This window comes from Corythoichthys intestinalis, chromosome 21 (genome assembly GCF_030265065.1).
Source record: "Corythoichthys intestinalis isolate RoL2023-P3 chromosome 21, ASM3026506v1, whole genome shotgun sequence".
In the NCBI taxonomy this organism is placed as follows: domain Eukaryota; kingdom Metazoa; phylum Chordata; class Actinopteri; order Syngnathiformes; family Syngnathidae; genus Corythoichthys; species Corythoichthys intestinalis.
The window spans coordinates 36,745,703-36,763,097 of record NC_080415.1 but is presented as its reverse complement, the minus strand read 5'-3'; the positions used below and the strand labels follow the sequence as shown (position 1 = coordinate 36,763,097).

Here is a 17,395-nt window from a genome sequence, read left to right as displayed (position 1 = left end):
GCTTTTCTTCAGCAGGGACAGGGAAGATGGTTAAAATTGACGGCAAGATGGATGCAGCCAAATACAGGAACATTCTGGAAGAAAACCTGTTGGTATCTGCACAAGACCTGAGACTGGGACGGAGATTTATCTTCCAACAGGACAATGATCCAAAACATAAAGCCAAATCTACAATGGAATGGTTCAAAAATAAACATATCCAGGTGTTAGAATGGCCAAGTCAAAGTCCAGACCTGAATCCAATCGAGAATCTGTGGAAAGAGCTGAAGACTGTTGTTCACAAACACTCTCCATCCAAACTCACTGAGCTCGAGCTGTTTTGCAAGGAAGAATGGGCAAAAATGTCAGTCTCTCGATGTGCAAAACTGATAGAAACATACCCCAAGCGACTTGCAGCTGTAATTGGAGCAAAAGGTGGCGCTACAAAGTATTAACGCAAGGGGGCCGAATAATATTGCACGCCGCACTTTTCAGTTTTTTATTTGTTAAAAAAGTTTAAATTATCCAATAAATTTTGTTCCACTTCACGATTGTGTCCCACTTGTTGTTAATTCTTGACAAAAAATTAAAATTTTATATCTTTTTGTTTGAAGCCTGAAATGTGGCGAAAGGTTGCAAGGTTCAAGGGGGCCGAATACTTTTGCAAGGCACTGTATATATGAGATATCTACTATGTCTACCATATCTACCATATCATGTGTGCGTAGTTTGTAGGCTATCGGCTACAGTCAGGTTTTATTGGAGCCACCTAGCATCGCGTTTGCTCGGCGTCACAACTTTTTTACCTCCTTCCCACTCCTGCTCTGCTCTGTTGTCTCAGAGAGTCCGTCTCCCTCAGTCTTTTATCGCGTCATTCAACCAATATAGCAACGCATAGTAACGCACACCTTTCCATCCTCAGCAACGAGCTGAAGTGCCATGAAGTGCAGCCATCAAAACATGATAGAAATTGCCAAAAGTGCTACATAAAATTATAACAAAAGTCACTGTTAAATTTTAGTAATCATGATGTAGCTGAAGATATTGATTGTTCTTTGATTGCACCAGGTTATATGTTACATTATATTACCAATAAATTCATCTTATTTTAAAAATTGAGTCTTATTTTTGTTTCATATTGCACGCTATATACAACGTTGTAAGATTACTCACCAATTTGTGAGGGCATACGTCACTATTTGTAAGATTGCCAACGGCCTCGGGTTGACAGGTATGGTTTGGCTCAGTAAACATCTCGTTCGTACACTATTTCTATTAATTTATGATTAGGGACAAACGGTAGGTTGACCCGCCTAGCAACAATTGCTAACGTCATGAAAATTAATGAGCAAAAGTGACGTGTTGCTTGCGGTAGGCCATTTGAACTGCAAGACTTGAATGTGAAAACTATTTCAAATTCAACTTTTTTTTTAAATGGAGCTAATCATATTTAGCAATTGAAATGCAAACTCCTATCATTTTCTAATAGCACACATTTCTGTCCATAGTATATGAAGTGATCCACTGTTACACTACTCCGCTCCCACAGCGTGGCACACATATTATGCAAAAATGTTGTTCATTTAAGCTTGAGTACACACTTGTGTATACTTGTCTTTCCTGCTAGCATGCCCAAGGGATTATTGGCAGTAAATTGCAGCTCTGTTGGTGCCGCACGAGAGGTGAGATAAGTACCCTTGAAACAACAGGGCTAGTATTCCCTCTTCCTGCTCTGCTTAACTGTGGCCTGGACTGACCTTTGCAAAACAACCGCTAAGCTCCAAGCTACGGCAGGGTAAAAAAAAAACAAAAAAACGTTTTGTTATACTTCTGATACTATGTCGGAATCTGGAAAATTTATTGACTCCACTTAAACTCTGAAACAATATGTTACACTAGCCGGGGGGGAAAAAAGCCTAGCTCAAATAACATATTATAGTACAGTGATCCCTCACTGATTGCTGTTAATGGGGACTATAAACGACCGTGTAAACTGAAAAACTGCAAAGTAGTGACCCCCCATTTTAACATACATTTTTTTGTGTACCGTATATTCCGGACTTTAAGTCACACCAAGGTTTTAGCGTAGATTTTTGGGCTGTGGAACAAATTAATCCAATTATAATGTATCCTTATGGGAAAGTCCCGCTCAACATACGAACATTTACTTACAAACCAGGTCCTGGAACGAATGAAATTTGTATGTAGACGTCGCACTGTACTATTTTCTCATGGGGAAAAAAATGTTGCTTTTTAGAGGATTTGTTTAATTAGAGTAGCGTTGTAATGGTTTGTTTTGAAAATTACGGAGCCACTAAAGGGACATCAACAGATAGAAAATATATTTAACCAATCTTGTGCGCACCAGATAGTTTCAGGTAAACATTAGCATTCTATAACATTTAAGATAGCGGACTTTTGCTATGCAAGTAGGCCAATTGTTGTCACCATTAGCATTCTATTGCATTTAAGATAGCGGACTTTTGCTATGCAAGTTAGCCAATTGTTGTAAACATTACCAATATATATATATATATATATATATATATATATATATATATATATATATACATATACATATCAAGCTCATGGACTTTTGCTATGCAAGTTAGCCAATTGTTGTAAATATGAGCATTATATAGCATTGAAGCTCGCAGACTTTTGCTACGCAAGTTAGCCAATTGTTGTAAACATTAGCATTATATAGCATTCAAGCTCGCAGACTTTTGTTGCCAATTGCAACAATGCAACATAGCAAAAGTCCGCTAGCTTATATTCTATATAATGCTAATGTTTCGAGTAGTTCTAGTGGATTGTTTCTAGTGCGCACCAGAAACTTTTTGGTAAACATTAGCATTACATAGCATTTAAGCTAGTAGACTTTTGTTGCCAATTGCGACAATGCAACATAGCAAAAGTCTGCTAGGAGTCCACGAGAACTCCTACAAACATTAGCATGATCTAGCATTTAAGCTAGCGGACTTTTGCAATGTTGCATTGTCGCAATTGGTAACAAAAGTCTACTAGCTTAAATGCTATATAATGCTAACGTTTACCAAAAAGTTTCTGATGTGCACTCGAAACAATATATTACAACTACTAGAAACATTAGCATTATATAGCATTCAAGCTAGCAGATTTTTTTGCTATGTCGCGTTGTTGCAATTGGCAACAAAAGTCTGCTAGCCTAAATGCTACATAATGCCAATGTTTACAACAATTGGCCAACGTCCACCACAAAAGTCTGCTAGCTTAAATGCTATATAATTCTAATGTTCGCCAAAAAGTTTTTAGTGCGCACTAGAAACAATCCACTAGAACTCCTAGAATCATTAGCATTATCTAGCATTTAAGCTACCGGACTTTTGCAATATTGCATTGTCGCAATTGGTAACTAAAGTCTGCGAGCTTAAATGCTATATAATGCTAATGTTTACAACAATTGGCTAACTTGCATAGCAAAAGTCTACGAGCTTAAATGCTATATAATGCTAATGTTTACCAAAAACTTTCTGGTGCGCACTAGAAGCAATACACTATAACTACTACATATTTTAGGATTATGTAGCATTTGAGCTAGCGGATTTTTGGATGTTGCATTGTTGCAATTGGCAACAAAAGTCTGCTAGCTTAAATGCTATGTAATGCTAATGTTTACCAAAAAGTTTCTGATGCGCACTCGAAACAATACATTAGAACTACTAGAAACATTCGCATTATATAGCATTCAAGCTAGCAGATTTTTTTGCTATGTCGCGTTGTTGCAATTGGCAATAAAAGTCTGCTAGCCTAAATGCTACATAATGCCAAGGTTTACAACAATTGGCCAACGTCCATCACAAAAGTCTGCTAGCTTAAATGGTATATTATTCTAATGTTCACCAAAAAGTTTTTAGTGCGCACTAGAAACAATCCACTAGAACTCCAAGAAACATTAGCATTATCTAGCATTTAAGCTAGCGGACCTTGGCAATGTTGCATTGTTGCAATTGGTAACAAAAGTCTACTAGCTTAAATGCTATGTAATGCTAATGTTTACCAAAAAGTTTCTGATGCACACTCGAAACAATACATTAGAACTACTAGAAACATTCGCATTATATAGCATTCACGCTAGCAGATTTTTTGCTATGTCGCATTGTTGCAATTGACAACAAAAATCTCCTAGCCTAAATGCTACATAATGCCAATGTTTACAACAATTGGCCAACGTCCATCACAAAAGTCCGCGAGCGTAAATGCTAGTATATAATGCTAATGTTTACAACAATTGGCTAACTTTCATAGCAAAAGTCCGCGAGCTGAAATGTTATCTAATGCTAATGTTTACAAAAATTGGCTAACTTGCAAAGCAAAAGTCCACTAGCTTAAATGGTATATAATGCTAATTTTTACCAGATTGCTTCCACTGCATACCAGAAACTATCTGGTGAGTACCAGATTGCTTATATTTATTTTATTTCTGTCGATGTCCCTTTAGGAGCTCTGTAGAAAATGTCCGCATTTAGCTTTATTGATTTGGGTGGACAAACTGCCCTCTAGTGGCAATGTGAATATGACATGTCACTTGAGGTTGCAGGCATATTCTCACCTGGCTGGATGCCTGCAGGATCTTGGATCGGAAAGGCACAATGGCACACAGCACAGACAGGAACCAGAATATGAAAAGAACCCCTGAGGACTGAACCCCACGTAGGCGCTCAAACTGGATCAAAAATGTGGCCAGCAGCTGAATGAGAAAGTAAAAAGAACATCATGAAGGAATGGGGGAGGGGAGCAGACCGACTCAGATTAGATGAGACAGAACATTAGAGGGCATGTGAGGTAAACCGAGGTTTGACTGCTGACTACTCTCGTGTTGTACTCTCTGGCCGAGTTAGATGTGCGGCACAGGCTGTTTTTCCTTTTCATTTTTTTTGTACGGCCGCCTGGTTACTATGACAGCAGCAGACGAGGTCGTCTCGGGTAAACGGCCTGATCCGGATTTTTTAAACTGGGTGTGTTTTTATTCAAAATCTCTGATCTTATTAGCTAAAAACACTGGCACGCTTCTGCGAGGGAATAATGACAACAAAATAACAAATTAATGGAGGCTAACCAGGTCATGGTTTTCCGTAAAGCATACAATAGGAAGAATGTTTCATAGAAAAGGGCAGGTTTGAATTGGAATGAGTTTATCACTAATAGACGTCAAATCCATCCGACCAATGTTCATTCACTGCCATCACGCCCACTTCAAACGGATTAGACGTCTATGGCCGGCAGTGGCAGAGTTCATTTTGGGGCATTTCACGTCGTTTCCTGTTGATTTTGAGTCGCTTCCTTTTTCTTTAGGGGCGTTTACAGGTCAATTCCTGTTGATTTTAGGTCATTTACAGGTTACTTTCTGTTGATTTTCAGTCAGTTCCCTTTTTAGTCACTCAAAATTAACAGGAAGTGACCAAACGGACTGGACGTCTAAGGCAGGGGTCCCAACGACCGGTGGCGCATTTGGTCCCGGCCGTGCAGAAATAATAAATAATTTAATAACGACTGCATTCTGGCCGATTGACTTTGGCCTGTGCCGCTTTAACACACCAATATCCCTGTCTACTCTAGATTAGAGATCGGACCCGATCGATCGGCATCCGATCACGTCATTTTCAAAGTATCGGAATCGGCAAAAAAATATCGGCCATGCCTTTTTTTAATATATATACTGTATATTTTTTAATTAAATCGTTTTCTACTTGTATTTAACGTTACAGACATAATATGTTAAACTCATCCAGAGTCTTTAGTTTAGGCTTAAGGTAGGGTTATCAATTTTATCCCGGTAACGGCGGTAATCAAGTTTTTTAAAAATGTATCACGTTAAAATGTTTAACGCAATTAATGCATGCACTGCACGACCCACTCACGCATTGTTGCGCTCAATCTGTAATGGCGCCGTTTTACCTATATAGAGAGATAAAAGGCAGCGTAAAATGAGTAGAGTGAATTTTGGCAGCCTTTGGAGCCTTTTTTTTAATTGGCTAAAGCCTTACAATCCCTCTCCCTAAAATTAGAAATATCATGGGAAGCAATGTGGGGAAGCAAGGTAGCAATTGATCTTTATGTTATTTCCCAACGCAGAGAAGATATATCCATTGGTAGCACTACGCACAGTCATGGTTCCACTTCCCATCATGCATTTGGGCATGGCTACAGTATCATTTACTGAAAGCTCAATGAATACACTAGATGGCAATATTTAGTCACAATATACAAAGTCACAAGTCTTTCTATCCGTGGATCCCTCTCACAGAAAGAATGTTAATAATGTAAATGCCATCTTGAGGATTTATTGTCATAATAAAGAAATACAGTACTTACGTACTGTATGCATTGCCAAAATGTATATGATCGGGAAAAATTATCGGGAATGATTGGAATTGAACCGGGAGCAAAACAAAGCAATCGGATCGGGAAATATCGGGATCGGCAGATACTCAAACTAAAACGATCGGGTTCGGATTGGGAGCAAAAAAACATGATCGGAACAACCCTACTCTAGATATAAAACTACAGGATAGGAGGTCGTCATAGAAATGCATTGATTGGAGTGTTAGCAGTACATCTTGTTTTGTATATGGCGGAAAACACAGACAAGACTGAAAAAGCAGTTTCTGCTCTCGCACTCCTCTGAAACTGAAACTGACTAATCGGGAGAAAAAATTAGTCGTTTGGGACAGCCCTAATTATGATGTAAATAATTTTTTAGCACCGTTGGACAACATTGAGAGTCCAACTGAATGTAAAAGAGGGCCTTTTTCACTGCCACAAAAGCTTTGGGAGCAAAATTTTATAAGGGTGCAAAATTTGACAGGACACCGGTCCGTGAAAAAAAGACCCAATACACACCGGTCCGTGGTGCAAAAAAAGGTTGGGGACCCCTGGTTTAAGGCACTTAGTGGCAGCTAGACCCAGGCAATGAGTTTATTTTGAGGGAATTTCACATTATTTATTGCTGATTTTCAGTCAATTCCTGTTGAGTTGGGGCTACTGAAAAGGAAGTGACTCAAGATCAGCAGGGAGTGATGTGTAAGAACCCCAAAATCAACAGGAAGTGACCCTGAAGTCTTTTGTTTTTGCAGCATTTACGGGTTACTTTCTGTGTATTTTGAGTCACCTCCTTTTCAGTAAGCGTGGCTACCATTGAGAGCGCAAGAAAACTACCGGTAATTTATTGGAAAGTGCAACTCTGCATAGTTGAAGAAACACTCGGGGATTTAATTTTGCATTCTCATTTAATGCCCTTTTAAAAGTGCAATTTTAGCAAGCCTCTGTTTTACATCTCCTAAAATTTATTCTGCAACACATTAAATGTTCCTAATTCGATGACTCCATTATTCGAACTAACTAGATGACGGATTAATCGATTACTAAACTAATCGATAGCTGCAGCCCTACTTTTCAGTAATCCAAAATCCTGCTACTTGTAAATGAACGAACGTTCACTGGCTGCCACCCACCCAGTTCAAACCGATTGGACGTCTACTAGTGACATTTATCACATTCGCTAGTTTTATGACAGGCAGTTAACTTTAGCCAACACTCTTTACGGACATAGTAATTTTGTACAGCACACCCACAGTGTTTTTTACCACAATGCAGCGTCTTATCTTTTATATTTAATCCTTTTCATCTATCTTGAACAAAATGTGTTTTGTACTTTTGCATGGATTCCATCGCAACTGAGTCCACGTGGGTTCTTTCTAAAAAAGTACAACTACAAAACGAGCTTTGTTAGTACTCTCTGACTGAAAATTACATTTCAAACACGCGTATGCGTTATCATTGAACAGATGGTGAGGTTTTCTTACCATGGTCATGCCGAGTACTAGCGGGGTGATGAAGAAAATAGGAGGCTGACTGAGCCCCTGCTGCCTTTCATGCAATGTGTAAAAGAGATCAGTCCAACAAACCAGCCATAACAGCATGCCAAAGACCTGAAAACAACATCAGTAGAGAAAATTACAAGGCATTACAAGGTAAATTGATTTTTTTACAGTGGGACTTTGAGATACTAAAACTTCAGTACGCCACAAATTCATTTTATGAAAATGTTTTCAAGGCTTTTTATGCTTCCTATTATGAAAAATTATTCATCACGCGAAGGATAATAAGTAGTGCTGCAACGATTAACCGATTAACTCGAGTAATTCGATTAGAAAAAAAGATTCTAATTAAATTTTGCTGCTTCCAGTATTCGTTTATTTAAAGTGGCGTTGTAATGGTTTGTTTTGAAAGTGTCTGCATTTAGTTTTATTGATATGGGTGGAAACACTGCCCTCTAGTGGCAGCAGTGTATATGACATAACTCATTTCACATGGCTGAATCCAGCTGCTCCCTGTTAAGAAGACCAACATAAGTTTTTGTTTAAGCTAATGTTTTTTTTAATGTATTCGTAATGTAGTTTATAGGTATATTTAGCAGTTGTTTGTGGGAATGTGTTACTAATTTCTCGTCATCTGCGCTTTGCCAAATTGTTGTATATAGTCGAATCGTCTCAAAATATGATTCTATTTCACATAATAACGCTATTTAAGACTTTTTACCATTTTGAACAGAAAAGACGTAGTCCAAATTAAAGCCATTTTTACACTTGTTTCAAAAAGTATGCATATTGTCTTTTTCCCCAGTCAGCATAAGTTGTAAGTGAACAGAATATAACCTAACTAGTTTGTACTAAACATACCTATGGTAACGGTATCACCAACATAATGGATGTCTCCAAATTATTACCCTCAAAAAGATTTTTTTTTTTTTTTTTTCAAATCATGCATAAACTATTGAGGAAACACACATCCAGCTGCTCCTTGTTAAGACCAACATAAGTTTTTGTTTAAGCAAATGTTTTTTTTTAATGTATTCATAATTTAGTTTATAGGTATATTTAAAAGTTGTTTGTGGGAATGTGAACCATTTGCTAAGAGCATTGTAAAAAAAAAAAAAGTTAGCATTTTATAGCATTTAAGCTAGCGGACTTCTGCTATGTATGTTAGCTAATTGTTCTTTTGTTGTACTTACTGTATATTCTAATTTAAATTATTTTTTTAATACTGTTTGAGGCCGCACAGGTATTTGAATTTTTTTATGTTCCTTATCCGATTACGCGATTATTCGAACTGAGAAGTTCATCGATTAATCGACTACTAAAATAATCGATAGCTGCAGCCCTAATAATAAGATTATTCCCAATCGCGGCAATGCAATAATTTAACTACGTTTGACTATAAATGTAAACAAAGTTTATACACCATGATGTGCTACACAATGCTGATGTATATGAAACAATAGAAGATAATTTAGAAGCGATGCTTTATCAATGCACAACCAATAGCAAGCAACGGCCGCCGAAGTTAGCTCGTCTTTTAGCAGGCTACTACAGTGTTGTTTTCATCAACGAGGACGATAACGAAAATATTTCTTCAGGGAACAACAGGGGTCCCGTTTACACTCTCGCACCCGGACTCTGTTCACATTTGTTCCTCCATTATCTCTTGTCGTTGTAGTAGCACTCTAAAATAGATAGCTTTTATCATTCTAAATTACGTTCAGGATTAGTCATGTCAAAATTAGGGTTGACAGTGTTCCTTGCAGCTGATCCTTTCAAGACAGTTGATGTCCGCATTGCGAGCATGAAGCGAGATCATGTTCCCACAATTAAGGCCACAGATAGCTTCGTATCGTTTTCAGAAAGAGAAACTACTACTAGAGTCTCCCCACGTAACCTTTGAGACGTCATGCTGAATCGATTCTTTCCTCACCGTTTTGAATCGGTTCATGATGGACATCATGATGTAGCCTCTGTTGTTCTTCTTTAGGTAGAAAAAATAAATAGGGGAGACAGCCCACAGGTAAATGCACGGCAGCCATGACAGGACAGTGAGCTGGAAACAGACCGGGAGGTCGGGCTGATCTGAGTGGAGCGTTTGATTGGCGACCTGGAGAAACAAAGAAAAAACACATAAGCTTACAGGCCAACATCTCTAATCAAACAAATACATGATTATATCTCTTACAATCCTGCATAGTTACACCGAAATCAGATATCAATACAGACATTACCATTTTGAACAGAAAAGACGTAGTCCAAATTAAAGCCGCTTTTACACTAGTTTGGGCCCGAGCACTAAGTGTGCCAGAGCCCTATTGTAATGCAAAGGATTCATATCATTAATTCTTCTTGTCGGCAAATGAAAATAGCCAATTTGGAGGCCTGAACATGCTCGAAAACTCAACAAAATTTGCACATACGTGCGGCTTCGCATAAATTTCGATTATTTGTAACGTTGCCAAAAAATGTAACAAAATGGCAAAGTGGCACCCCCTTGAATTTTTAAAAAAGGCCTCTCCATTTAGGCTTTTTTAACATAGAGCGATAAAATTTGGGGAGTCGATACCTTGTGCAAGACTGCTCCAAAAAGTGTCTTGCACCCATATTCCAAACCCAACAGGAAATTGGGTATTTTGGATTGAATGTGAAATTTTTATCGATTAACAGGGTGCACATTTGAGACCTTGGTGCCTAGAGTGTTAGTTGGATCCTCCTCAAAATTGGTGAGAATGTTCATGAGACATATGAGATTTTACGTTCTCAAAACTGTGAGTTTTCATTCACGAGCCTGACCTGGGCGGGGTGCCAAAGTTGGCCATTTTTTTGGCAAAACACCAAATTCAGAAAATTACTAATAACTCCCTCATACAACGTTCAATCTTTTTCATATCTGGCGTGTATTGTATTGTATCTGGCTTGAATTGTGCTCTAACCGCTCGGAGTGTACAGACGCACATTTCTGAGCTCCTGAAAAGCACGCTCTTGGACATCAACTGATACAATGAACCCACTCAAATTGACAATATGTGAAATTCCATGGCAATCAATGACTTTTGAATGATATGTGAGTAAAAAAAAAGAAAAGAAAAAACAAAAACAAAAAACTGATAATGACTGGACTGTAACACAAACATGCTTAACTGTGCGTCCCGGGCTGTTGGGGGACGGGTATCGATAAGCGTTTGCTTTTTCCCGTCTGTCCTTTGTCTGTCATCGTCTTTTTTTCAGGCAAATTCCACACTCTGAAACTGTCAATGATTATGATGATGATGATGACAGTGACAATAAATTCATTAATTCATTCGTGTATGTGAAGTATCCCAGCCTGAACACGACTGCATTGAAATATTACCTGGCGCCCCCTAGTGGGAACAGGAAATGCCATTTTTTTATGAGACAGGCTTCTCCTCCAAGGGAAAAAATCTATTGACCTCAAACCTGTTTCAGGGAAGCCTTAAGACATGTGTTCAGGTGCCTGATGAAAAATATTTAGGTTTCGTTGAAGCGGAGGGGTCCAAACAGGAAAGTTAAAATGACCGTCGCCATTTCTTCTCACCACAAATTCTGAACAGTCATAACTTGGCAGACATACAACATATCTGCGCTAAACTTCCCGTGCTAGGTGAGAGTCGTACCCTGAAGGGTCTGGTAGGGGTCATTTGCATCAACTCTGTAGCACCAACTAGTGGCAACAGTCACTCAGTTTACTTTAAGATGTCCAGTCCATTTTGAATATGGGCGTGGCTGCACAGCTCAGTAGAGCCTCCTTTTTTGTAGGACTGTCTTCATTAAGGGGCTTTTTCACCTAGGTGTGTGAATGTATTTGTAATCCCAAAAAAATGAGGCGAGTTCTGAGAAACTTAGGTTCTCAGGAGATGATGAGAGGGAGATGATCTGCCACCACCCTAACCTGCATGCCGCCCGAGTTGCGCCAACGTGCGAGGGCCCGTTCAGTACTGTTTGCAGGCCTAGTTTCAAATTAGTATGCATTTCACATTTTCCCCAGTCAGCATAATTTCTAAGTGAACAGAATATAACTTAACTAGTTTGGAATAAACATACCTATGATAACAGTATACATACCTGTGATAACAGTATCAGCAACATAATGGATGTCTCCAAATTATTACCCACAAAAAGATTACAAAAAAATCATGCATCAATTCTTGAGGAAACACACACAAGCTTAGTTAATCATTTGGAATGTGGTGTAAAATTCTATCGAGGAATCTGGGCTTCTCTGAGTAGTCAGAAATAAATCAAAAGGAACAACAACTACAAAAAAAAATCAGAAGTATTTTTCTCTTTTCAGGAATGCAAGTCACTACAGTTTGACTTCTTAAGCTTAATGTGCTTTGTTATTTTTTCTTTTTAAAAAAATCCATAGAGAACAATAATATTTCCCAAGTTGAGTATTAAAATTCCTGACTTATAATGTACATTGTACAGTGCTGGCCAAAAATATTGGCACCCCTGCAATTCTGTCAGATAATACTCAATTTCTCCCAGAAAATGATGGCAATTACAAACACTTAAGTTGCAATATCTTCATTCATTTTGCTTGCAATGAAAAAACACAAAATCGGATTTTAAAAAAAAATGAAATCATTATCATTTTACACAAAACTCCAAAAATGGGACGGACAAAAGTATTGGCACCCTTTGAAAAATCATGTGATGCTTCTCTAATTTGTGTAATTAACAGTAATTAACTGTTTTACGTTCATATCTATAAAGAATTTGGGGATTTAAGCATTTATTCACAAGAATTTTCAACGTAAATAGCTCTTTGTTGTAAGACTGCCGCCACATTGACTAACAGACTAGCATCGTACTTTGACATATTTACGTAAAATAAATGCTAGCTGCATGTTATTTTTTTGCTTTTAACCAAGAATCGAGACTGTTTTACGTCCATATTTGTAAAGAATTCAGGGATTTAAGCATTTATTCACAAGAATTTTCACCGGAAAAGCTCTGTTTGCATATGGCAGCCGCTAGCTACATTTACTAACACCCTAGCATTGCACTTTGACATATTTACGTAGAATAAATACTAACTGCATGTTATTTTTTGCTTTTAACCAAGAATCGAGACTGTTTTACGTCCATATCTGTAAAGAATTCAGGGATTTAAGCATTTATTCACAAGAATTTTCACTGGAAAAGCTCTGTTTACATATGGTGGCCGCCGCATTGACCGACAGGCTAGCATCTTACTTCGACATATTTACGTAGAATAAATGCTAACTGCATGCTTTTAACCAAGAATCGAGTCCGTTTTACGTCCATATCTATAAAGAATTCAGGGATTTAAGCATTTATTGACAATAATTTTCACCGGAAAAGCTCTGTTTACATAAGCTGGCCGCCATATTGACTAACAGACGAGCATCGTACTCCAACATATTTACATAAAACAAATGCTAACTGCACGTTCTTTTTTTTTTTTTTTTTTTTTGCTTTTAACCAAGAATCGAGGCTGTTTTACAACCATATCTATGAAGAATTCAGGGATTTAAGCATTTATTCACAAGACTTTTCAACGGAAAAGCTCTGTTTACATATGTTGGCCGCCACATTGACTGACAAACTGGCATCGTACTTCGACATATTTACGTAGAATAAATGCTAAGTGCATGTTTTGTTTTTATTGCTTTTAACCAAGAATCGAGACTGTTTCATGTCCATATCTCGACAGAATTCAGGGATTTAAGCATTTATTCACAAGAATTTTCACTGGAGTTTACGTCATGGCGGCCGCTAGCTACATTCACTAAAAGACTAGCATTGTACTTCAACATATTTACGTAGAATAAATGCTAGCTGCATGCTTTTTTTTGCTTTTAACCAAGAATCGAGTCTGTTTTACGTCCATATCTATATAGAATTCAGGGATTTAAGCATTTATTCACAAGAATTTTCACCAGAAAAGCTCTGTTTACATAAGCTGGCCGCCACATTGACTAACAGACGAGCATCGTACTCCAACATATTTACATAAAACAAATGCTAACTGCACGTTCTTTTTTTTTTGCTTTTAACCAAGAATCGAGGCTGTTTTACAACCATATCTATGAAGAATTCAGAGATTTAAGCATTTATTCACAAGACTTTTCACCGGAAAAGCTCTGTTTACATATGTTGGCCGCCACACTGACTGACAGACTAGCATCGTACTTTGACATATTTACGTAGAATAAATGCTAAGTGCATGCTTTTTTTGCTTTTAACCAAGAATCAAGTCTGTTTTACGTCCATATCTCTACAGAATTCAGGGATTTCAGCATTTATTCACAAGAATTTTCACTGGAGTTTACGTCAGGCGGCCGCTAGCTACATTCACTAAAAGACTAGCATTGTACTTCGACATATTTACGTAGAATAAATGCTAGCTGCATGTTTTTATTTTGCTTTTAACCAAGAATTGAGACCGTTTTATGCCCATATCTATAAAGAATTCAGGGATTTAAGCATTTATTGACAAGAATTTTCACCAGAAAAGCCTGTTTACATTAGGCGGCCGCCACATTGACTAACAGACTCGCATCGCACTTCGACATATTAACGTCAAATAAAAGCTAACTGCACGTTGTTTTTTTTTGCTTTTAACCAAGAATTGAGACTGTTTACTATCTATAAAGAATTCACGAAACAAAAAAAGCTCTTTGTCTGTGACTCCACTCGCTCAGCTTTGACGGCCACACCAATTGCAGGGCCCCTAGTAATCGGCCCCGCGCCCAGTCTCCTGTCAAGTTTTAAAAAGGTCACTGTTTAAAAAAATTAATAAATCACAATAAAAACAGGTTTCTAACAAAACCTTCCATTAGAACAGTGTCTTCATGAGCTCACTGGCTGCCAGGTCATTTCCTCTTCATTTAGGGACATTCTTGAGTCACTTTCTTTTCATTAACCCAAAATCAACAGGAAAGGACCCGTAAATGCCCCCAAATCAACAGAAAGTGACCTGTGAATGCCTCAAAAGGAAAACGAAGTGACAGAAAATCAATGATGTGAAATGTGGAAATGCCCCAAAATGAATTCGTTGCCTGGCATTGGCTGCCACTGGCGGTCATTGATGTCCAATCCGTTTGAAGTGGAAGGGATGGCAGTATATGAACAAATGTTCAAATGTCTACTAGTGATAAACTTATTCCAATTAACAGCAGAAAGACGAAAATAGCTTGTTTTTCTTTTTATTAGTTGTTTTGTATAATGATTTCCTGACCCATGAATCGGTAATTGTTGTATCGCCATATTAAAATGAGCGTTATCGTGAGCCTTGTATCCCGTATCGTATTGTGGGGAACCTGGAGGGTCCAACCACTTATTCAACCATTGATGTCCGACTGTAATTTCTTGGTATTAAATCACAAACTCATAAGACAAGGAAATTGTTATTTTTGAAGACATTAGCAGGTCATGAGCACTCGCTATGTTACTTTGCGAAAACACGTTGGGATGAAGAAAAACAAGAATGGGGGCCAAGTAGCTTCGTCCGGAGGTAAAAGTAAACTCAGCATGAATCATGGAGAGATGCGTGCTGGTTATCATGGTTTCCTACAAACACCCGGGCCCACCCTCAGTTTGAACTAAGATAAACACAGCTGGCGGCGTCCAGCCATTTTCCATATATCACCACTCCCATCAACCGAGGCATGTATAGGGTGATAGGTAATCACACCAGCTGGTGGGCAGTGTGGATATTTTTGGTTCCTCATCTTGTTTAAATGATACAACAAAGATGACAAAAAGGATAACAGCGTTCCAAGAGTGTCAACTAAAGTTTTTGGAGCCTATTCAAAGTAGTACATTGCTAGCAGTCATTGTACAACGCTGTTCATTTTAAGCTAACCTCTGGATACTTTGCGTTAGCGGTTTGTTTTTAGCGCTATTCATCAGTTGCAAAGTGTTATAATCTATTCACCCTTTATATTTCAGTATGTTAAAGTGGATAAATTGTGTATTAGATGGTGGTTCTCGGTTTGTTATTTGTTTTTGCTAACAATTTATACCTGTTTCATTTTGTATACGTAGCAATGTGTATAGAACTAGTATTGGTTGCTACCAAAATCTTACATCATAATTAGTGCTGCAACGATTAAGCGATTAACTCGAATATTCGATTAGGAAAAAAGATTCGAATAAAATTTTGCTGATTCGAGTATTCATTTCATCAAAGGGGCGTTGTAATGGTTTATTTTGAAAGTGTTTGCATTTAGTTTTATTGATTTGGGTGGATACACTGCCCTCTAGTCTGCGTCATTTCACATGGCTGAATCCAGCTGCTCCATGTTAAGACCAACATAAGGTAAGTTTTTGTTTGAGCTAATGTTTTTTTAATGCATTCGTAATTTAGGTAATACTGTAGGTATATTTAGCCGTGTTTTTGTGGGAATATTTCTGCACCATTTGTTAAGAGCATTGTTTAAAAAAAATAAAATAAAAAAAAACGTTAGCATTTTATAGCATTTAAGCTAGCGGACTTTTCCTATGTGAGTTAGCCAATTCTTTTGTTGTACATACAGTGCCCTCCATAATTACTGGCACCCCTGGTTAAGATGTGTTTTTTAGCTTCTAATAATTTTTTTTTTATTCAAATAATATGGGACCTTAATGGAGAAAAAAGAGAAAAATCCAACCTTCAATACAAGTGCATTTATTCAGTGGGGAAAAAATCCCACATAAAGAAATAATTATTTGACATCAAATAATGTGTGTCACAAGTATTAGCACCCCTGGTGTTAATACTTTAATATTTTAATTAGGGCTGTCAAAATTATCCCGTTAACGGGCGGTAATTAATTTTTTAAATTAATCACGTTAAAATATTTGACGCAATTAACACACATGCCCCGCTCAAACAGATTAAAATGACAGCACAGTGACATGTCCATTTGTTACTTGTGTTTTTTGTTTCCCTCTGCTGGCGCTTTGATGCGACTGAATTTATGGGTTTAAGCACAATGAGCATTGTGTAATTATTGACATCAAAAATGGCGAGCTACTAATTTATTTTTTGATTGAAAATTTTACAAATTTTATTAAAACGAAAACATTAAGAGGGGTTTTAATATAAACTTGTACTAACATTTATCCTTTAAGAACTACAAGTCTTTCTATCCATGGATCGCTTTAACAGAATGTTAATGTTAATGCCATCATGTTGATTTATTGTTATAATAAACAAATACAATACTTATGTACAGTATGTTGAATGTATATATCCGTCTTGTGTCTTATCTTTCCATTCCAACAATAATTTACAGAAAAATATGGCATATTTTATAGATGGTTTGAATTGCGATTAATTACGATTAATTAATTTTTAAGCTGTGATTAACTCGATTAAAAATTTTAATCGTTTGACAGCCCTAATTTTAACGTTATTAATTTTAAAAAATTATTCCCGCCCGTTAACGCGATAATTTTGACAGCCCTAATATTTAATCTTAAAAGAAAAACTTGTCAGAAAGGTTCTTATGTCAAGAATATTGTTCAAAACATTATTTGAAAGAATTTTTTTCTTGATTTAGGTGAAAGATTTGCCTGGC

General features: G+C 37.4%; 1 protein-coding gene across 7 annotated transcripts in view; it reads right to left on the bottom strand.

Annotated features, from left to right (window-relative positions):
- Nucleotides 1–17,395, bottom strand: part of abcc3 (ATP-binding cassette, sub-family C (CFTR/MRP), member 3) — a 94,088-nt gene that overhangs the window by 63,240 nt on the left and 13,453 nt on the right. For all 7 annotated transcript variants that reach the window (XR_009061727.1, XM_057825568.1, XM_057825566.1 and 4 more), the window contains exons 2-4: nt 9,772–9,948; nt 7,824–7,949; nt 4,571–4,708 (exon numbers count right to left, since the gene is read on the bottom strand). Coding sequence is in view for 6 of the 7 variants with exons in the window: in XM_057825568.1 (XP_057681551.1) it covers nt 4,571–4,708; nt 7,824–7,949; nt 9,772–9,948 (441 nt within the window). In the remaining variant the exon portion in view is untranslated. The remainder of the gene's footprint in view (nt 1–4,570; nt 4,709–7,823; nt 7,950–9,771; nt 9,949–17,395) is intronic.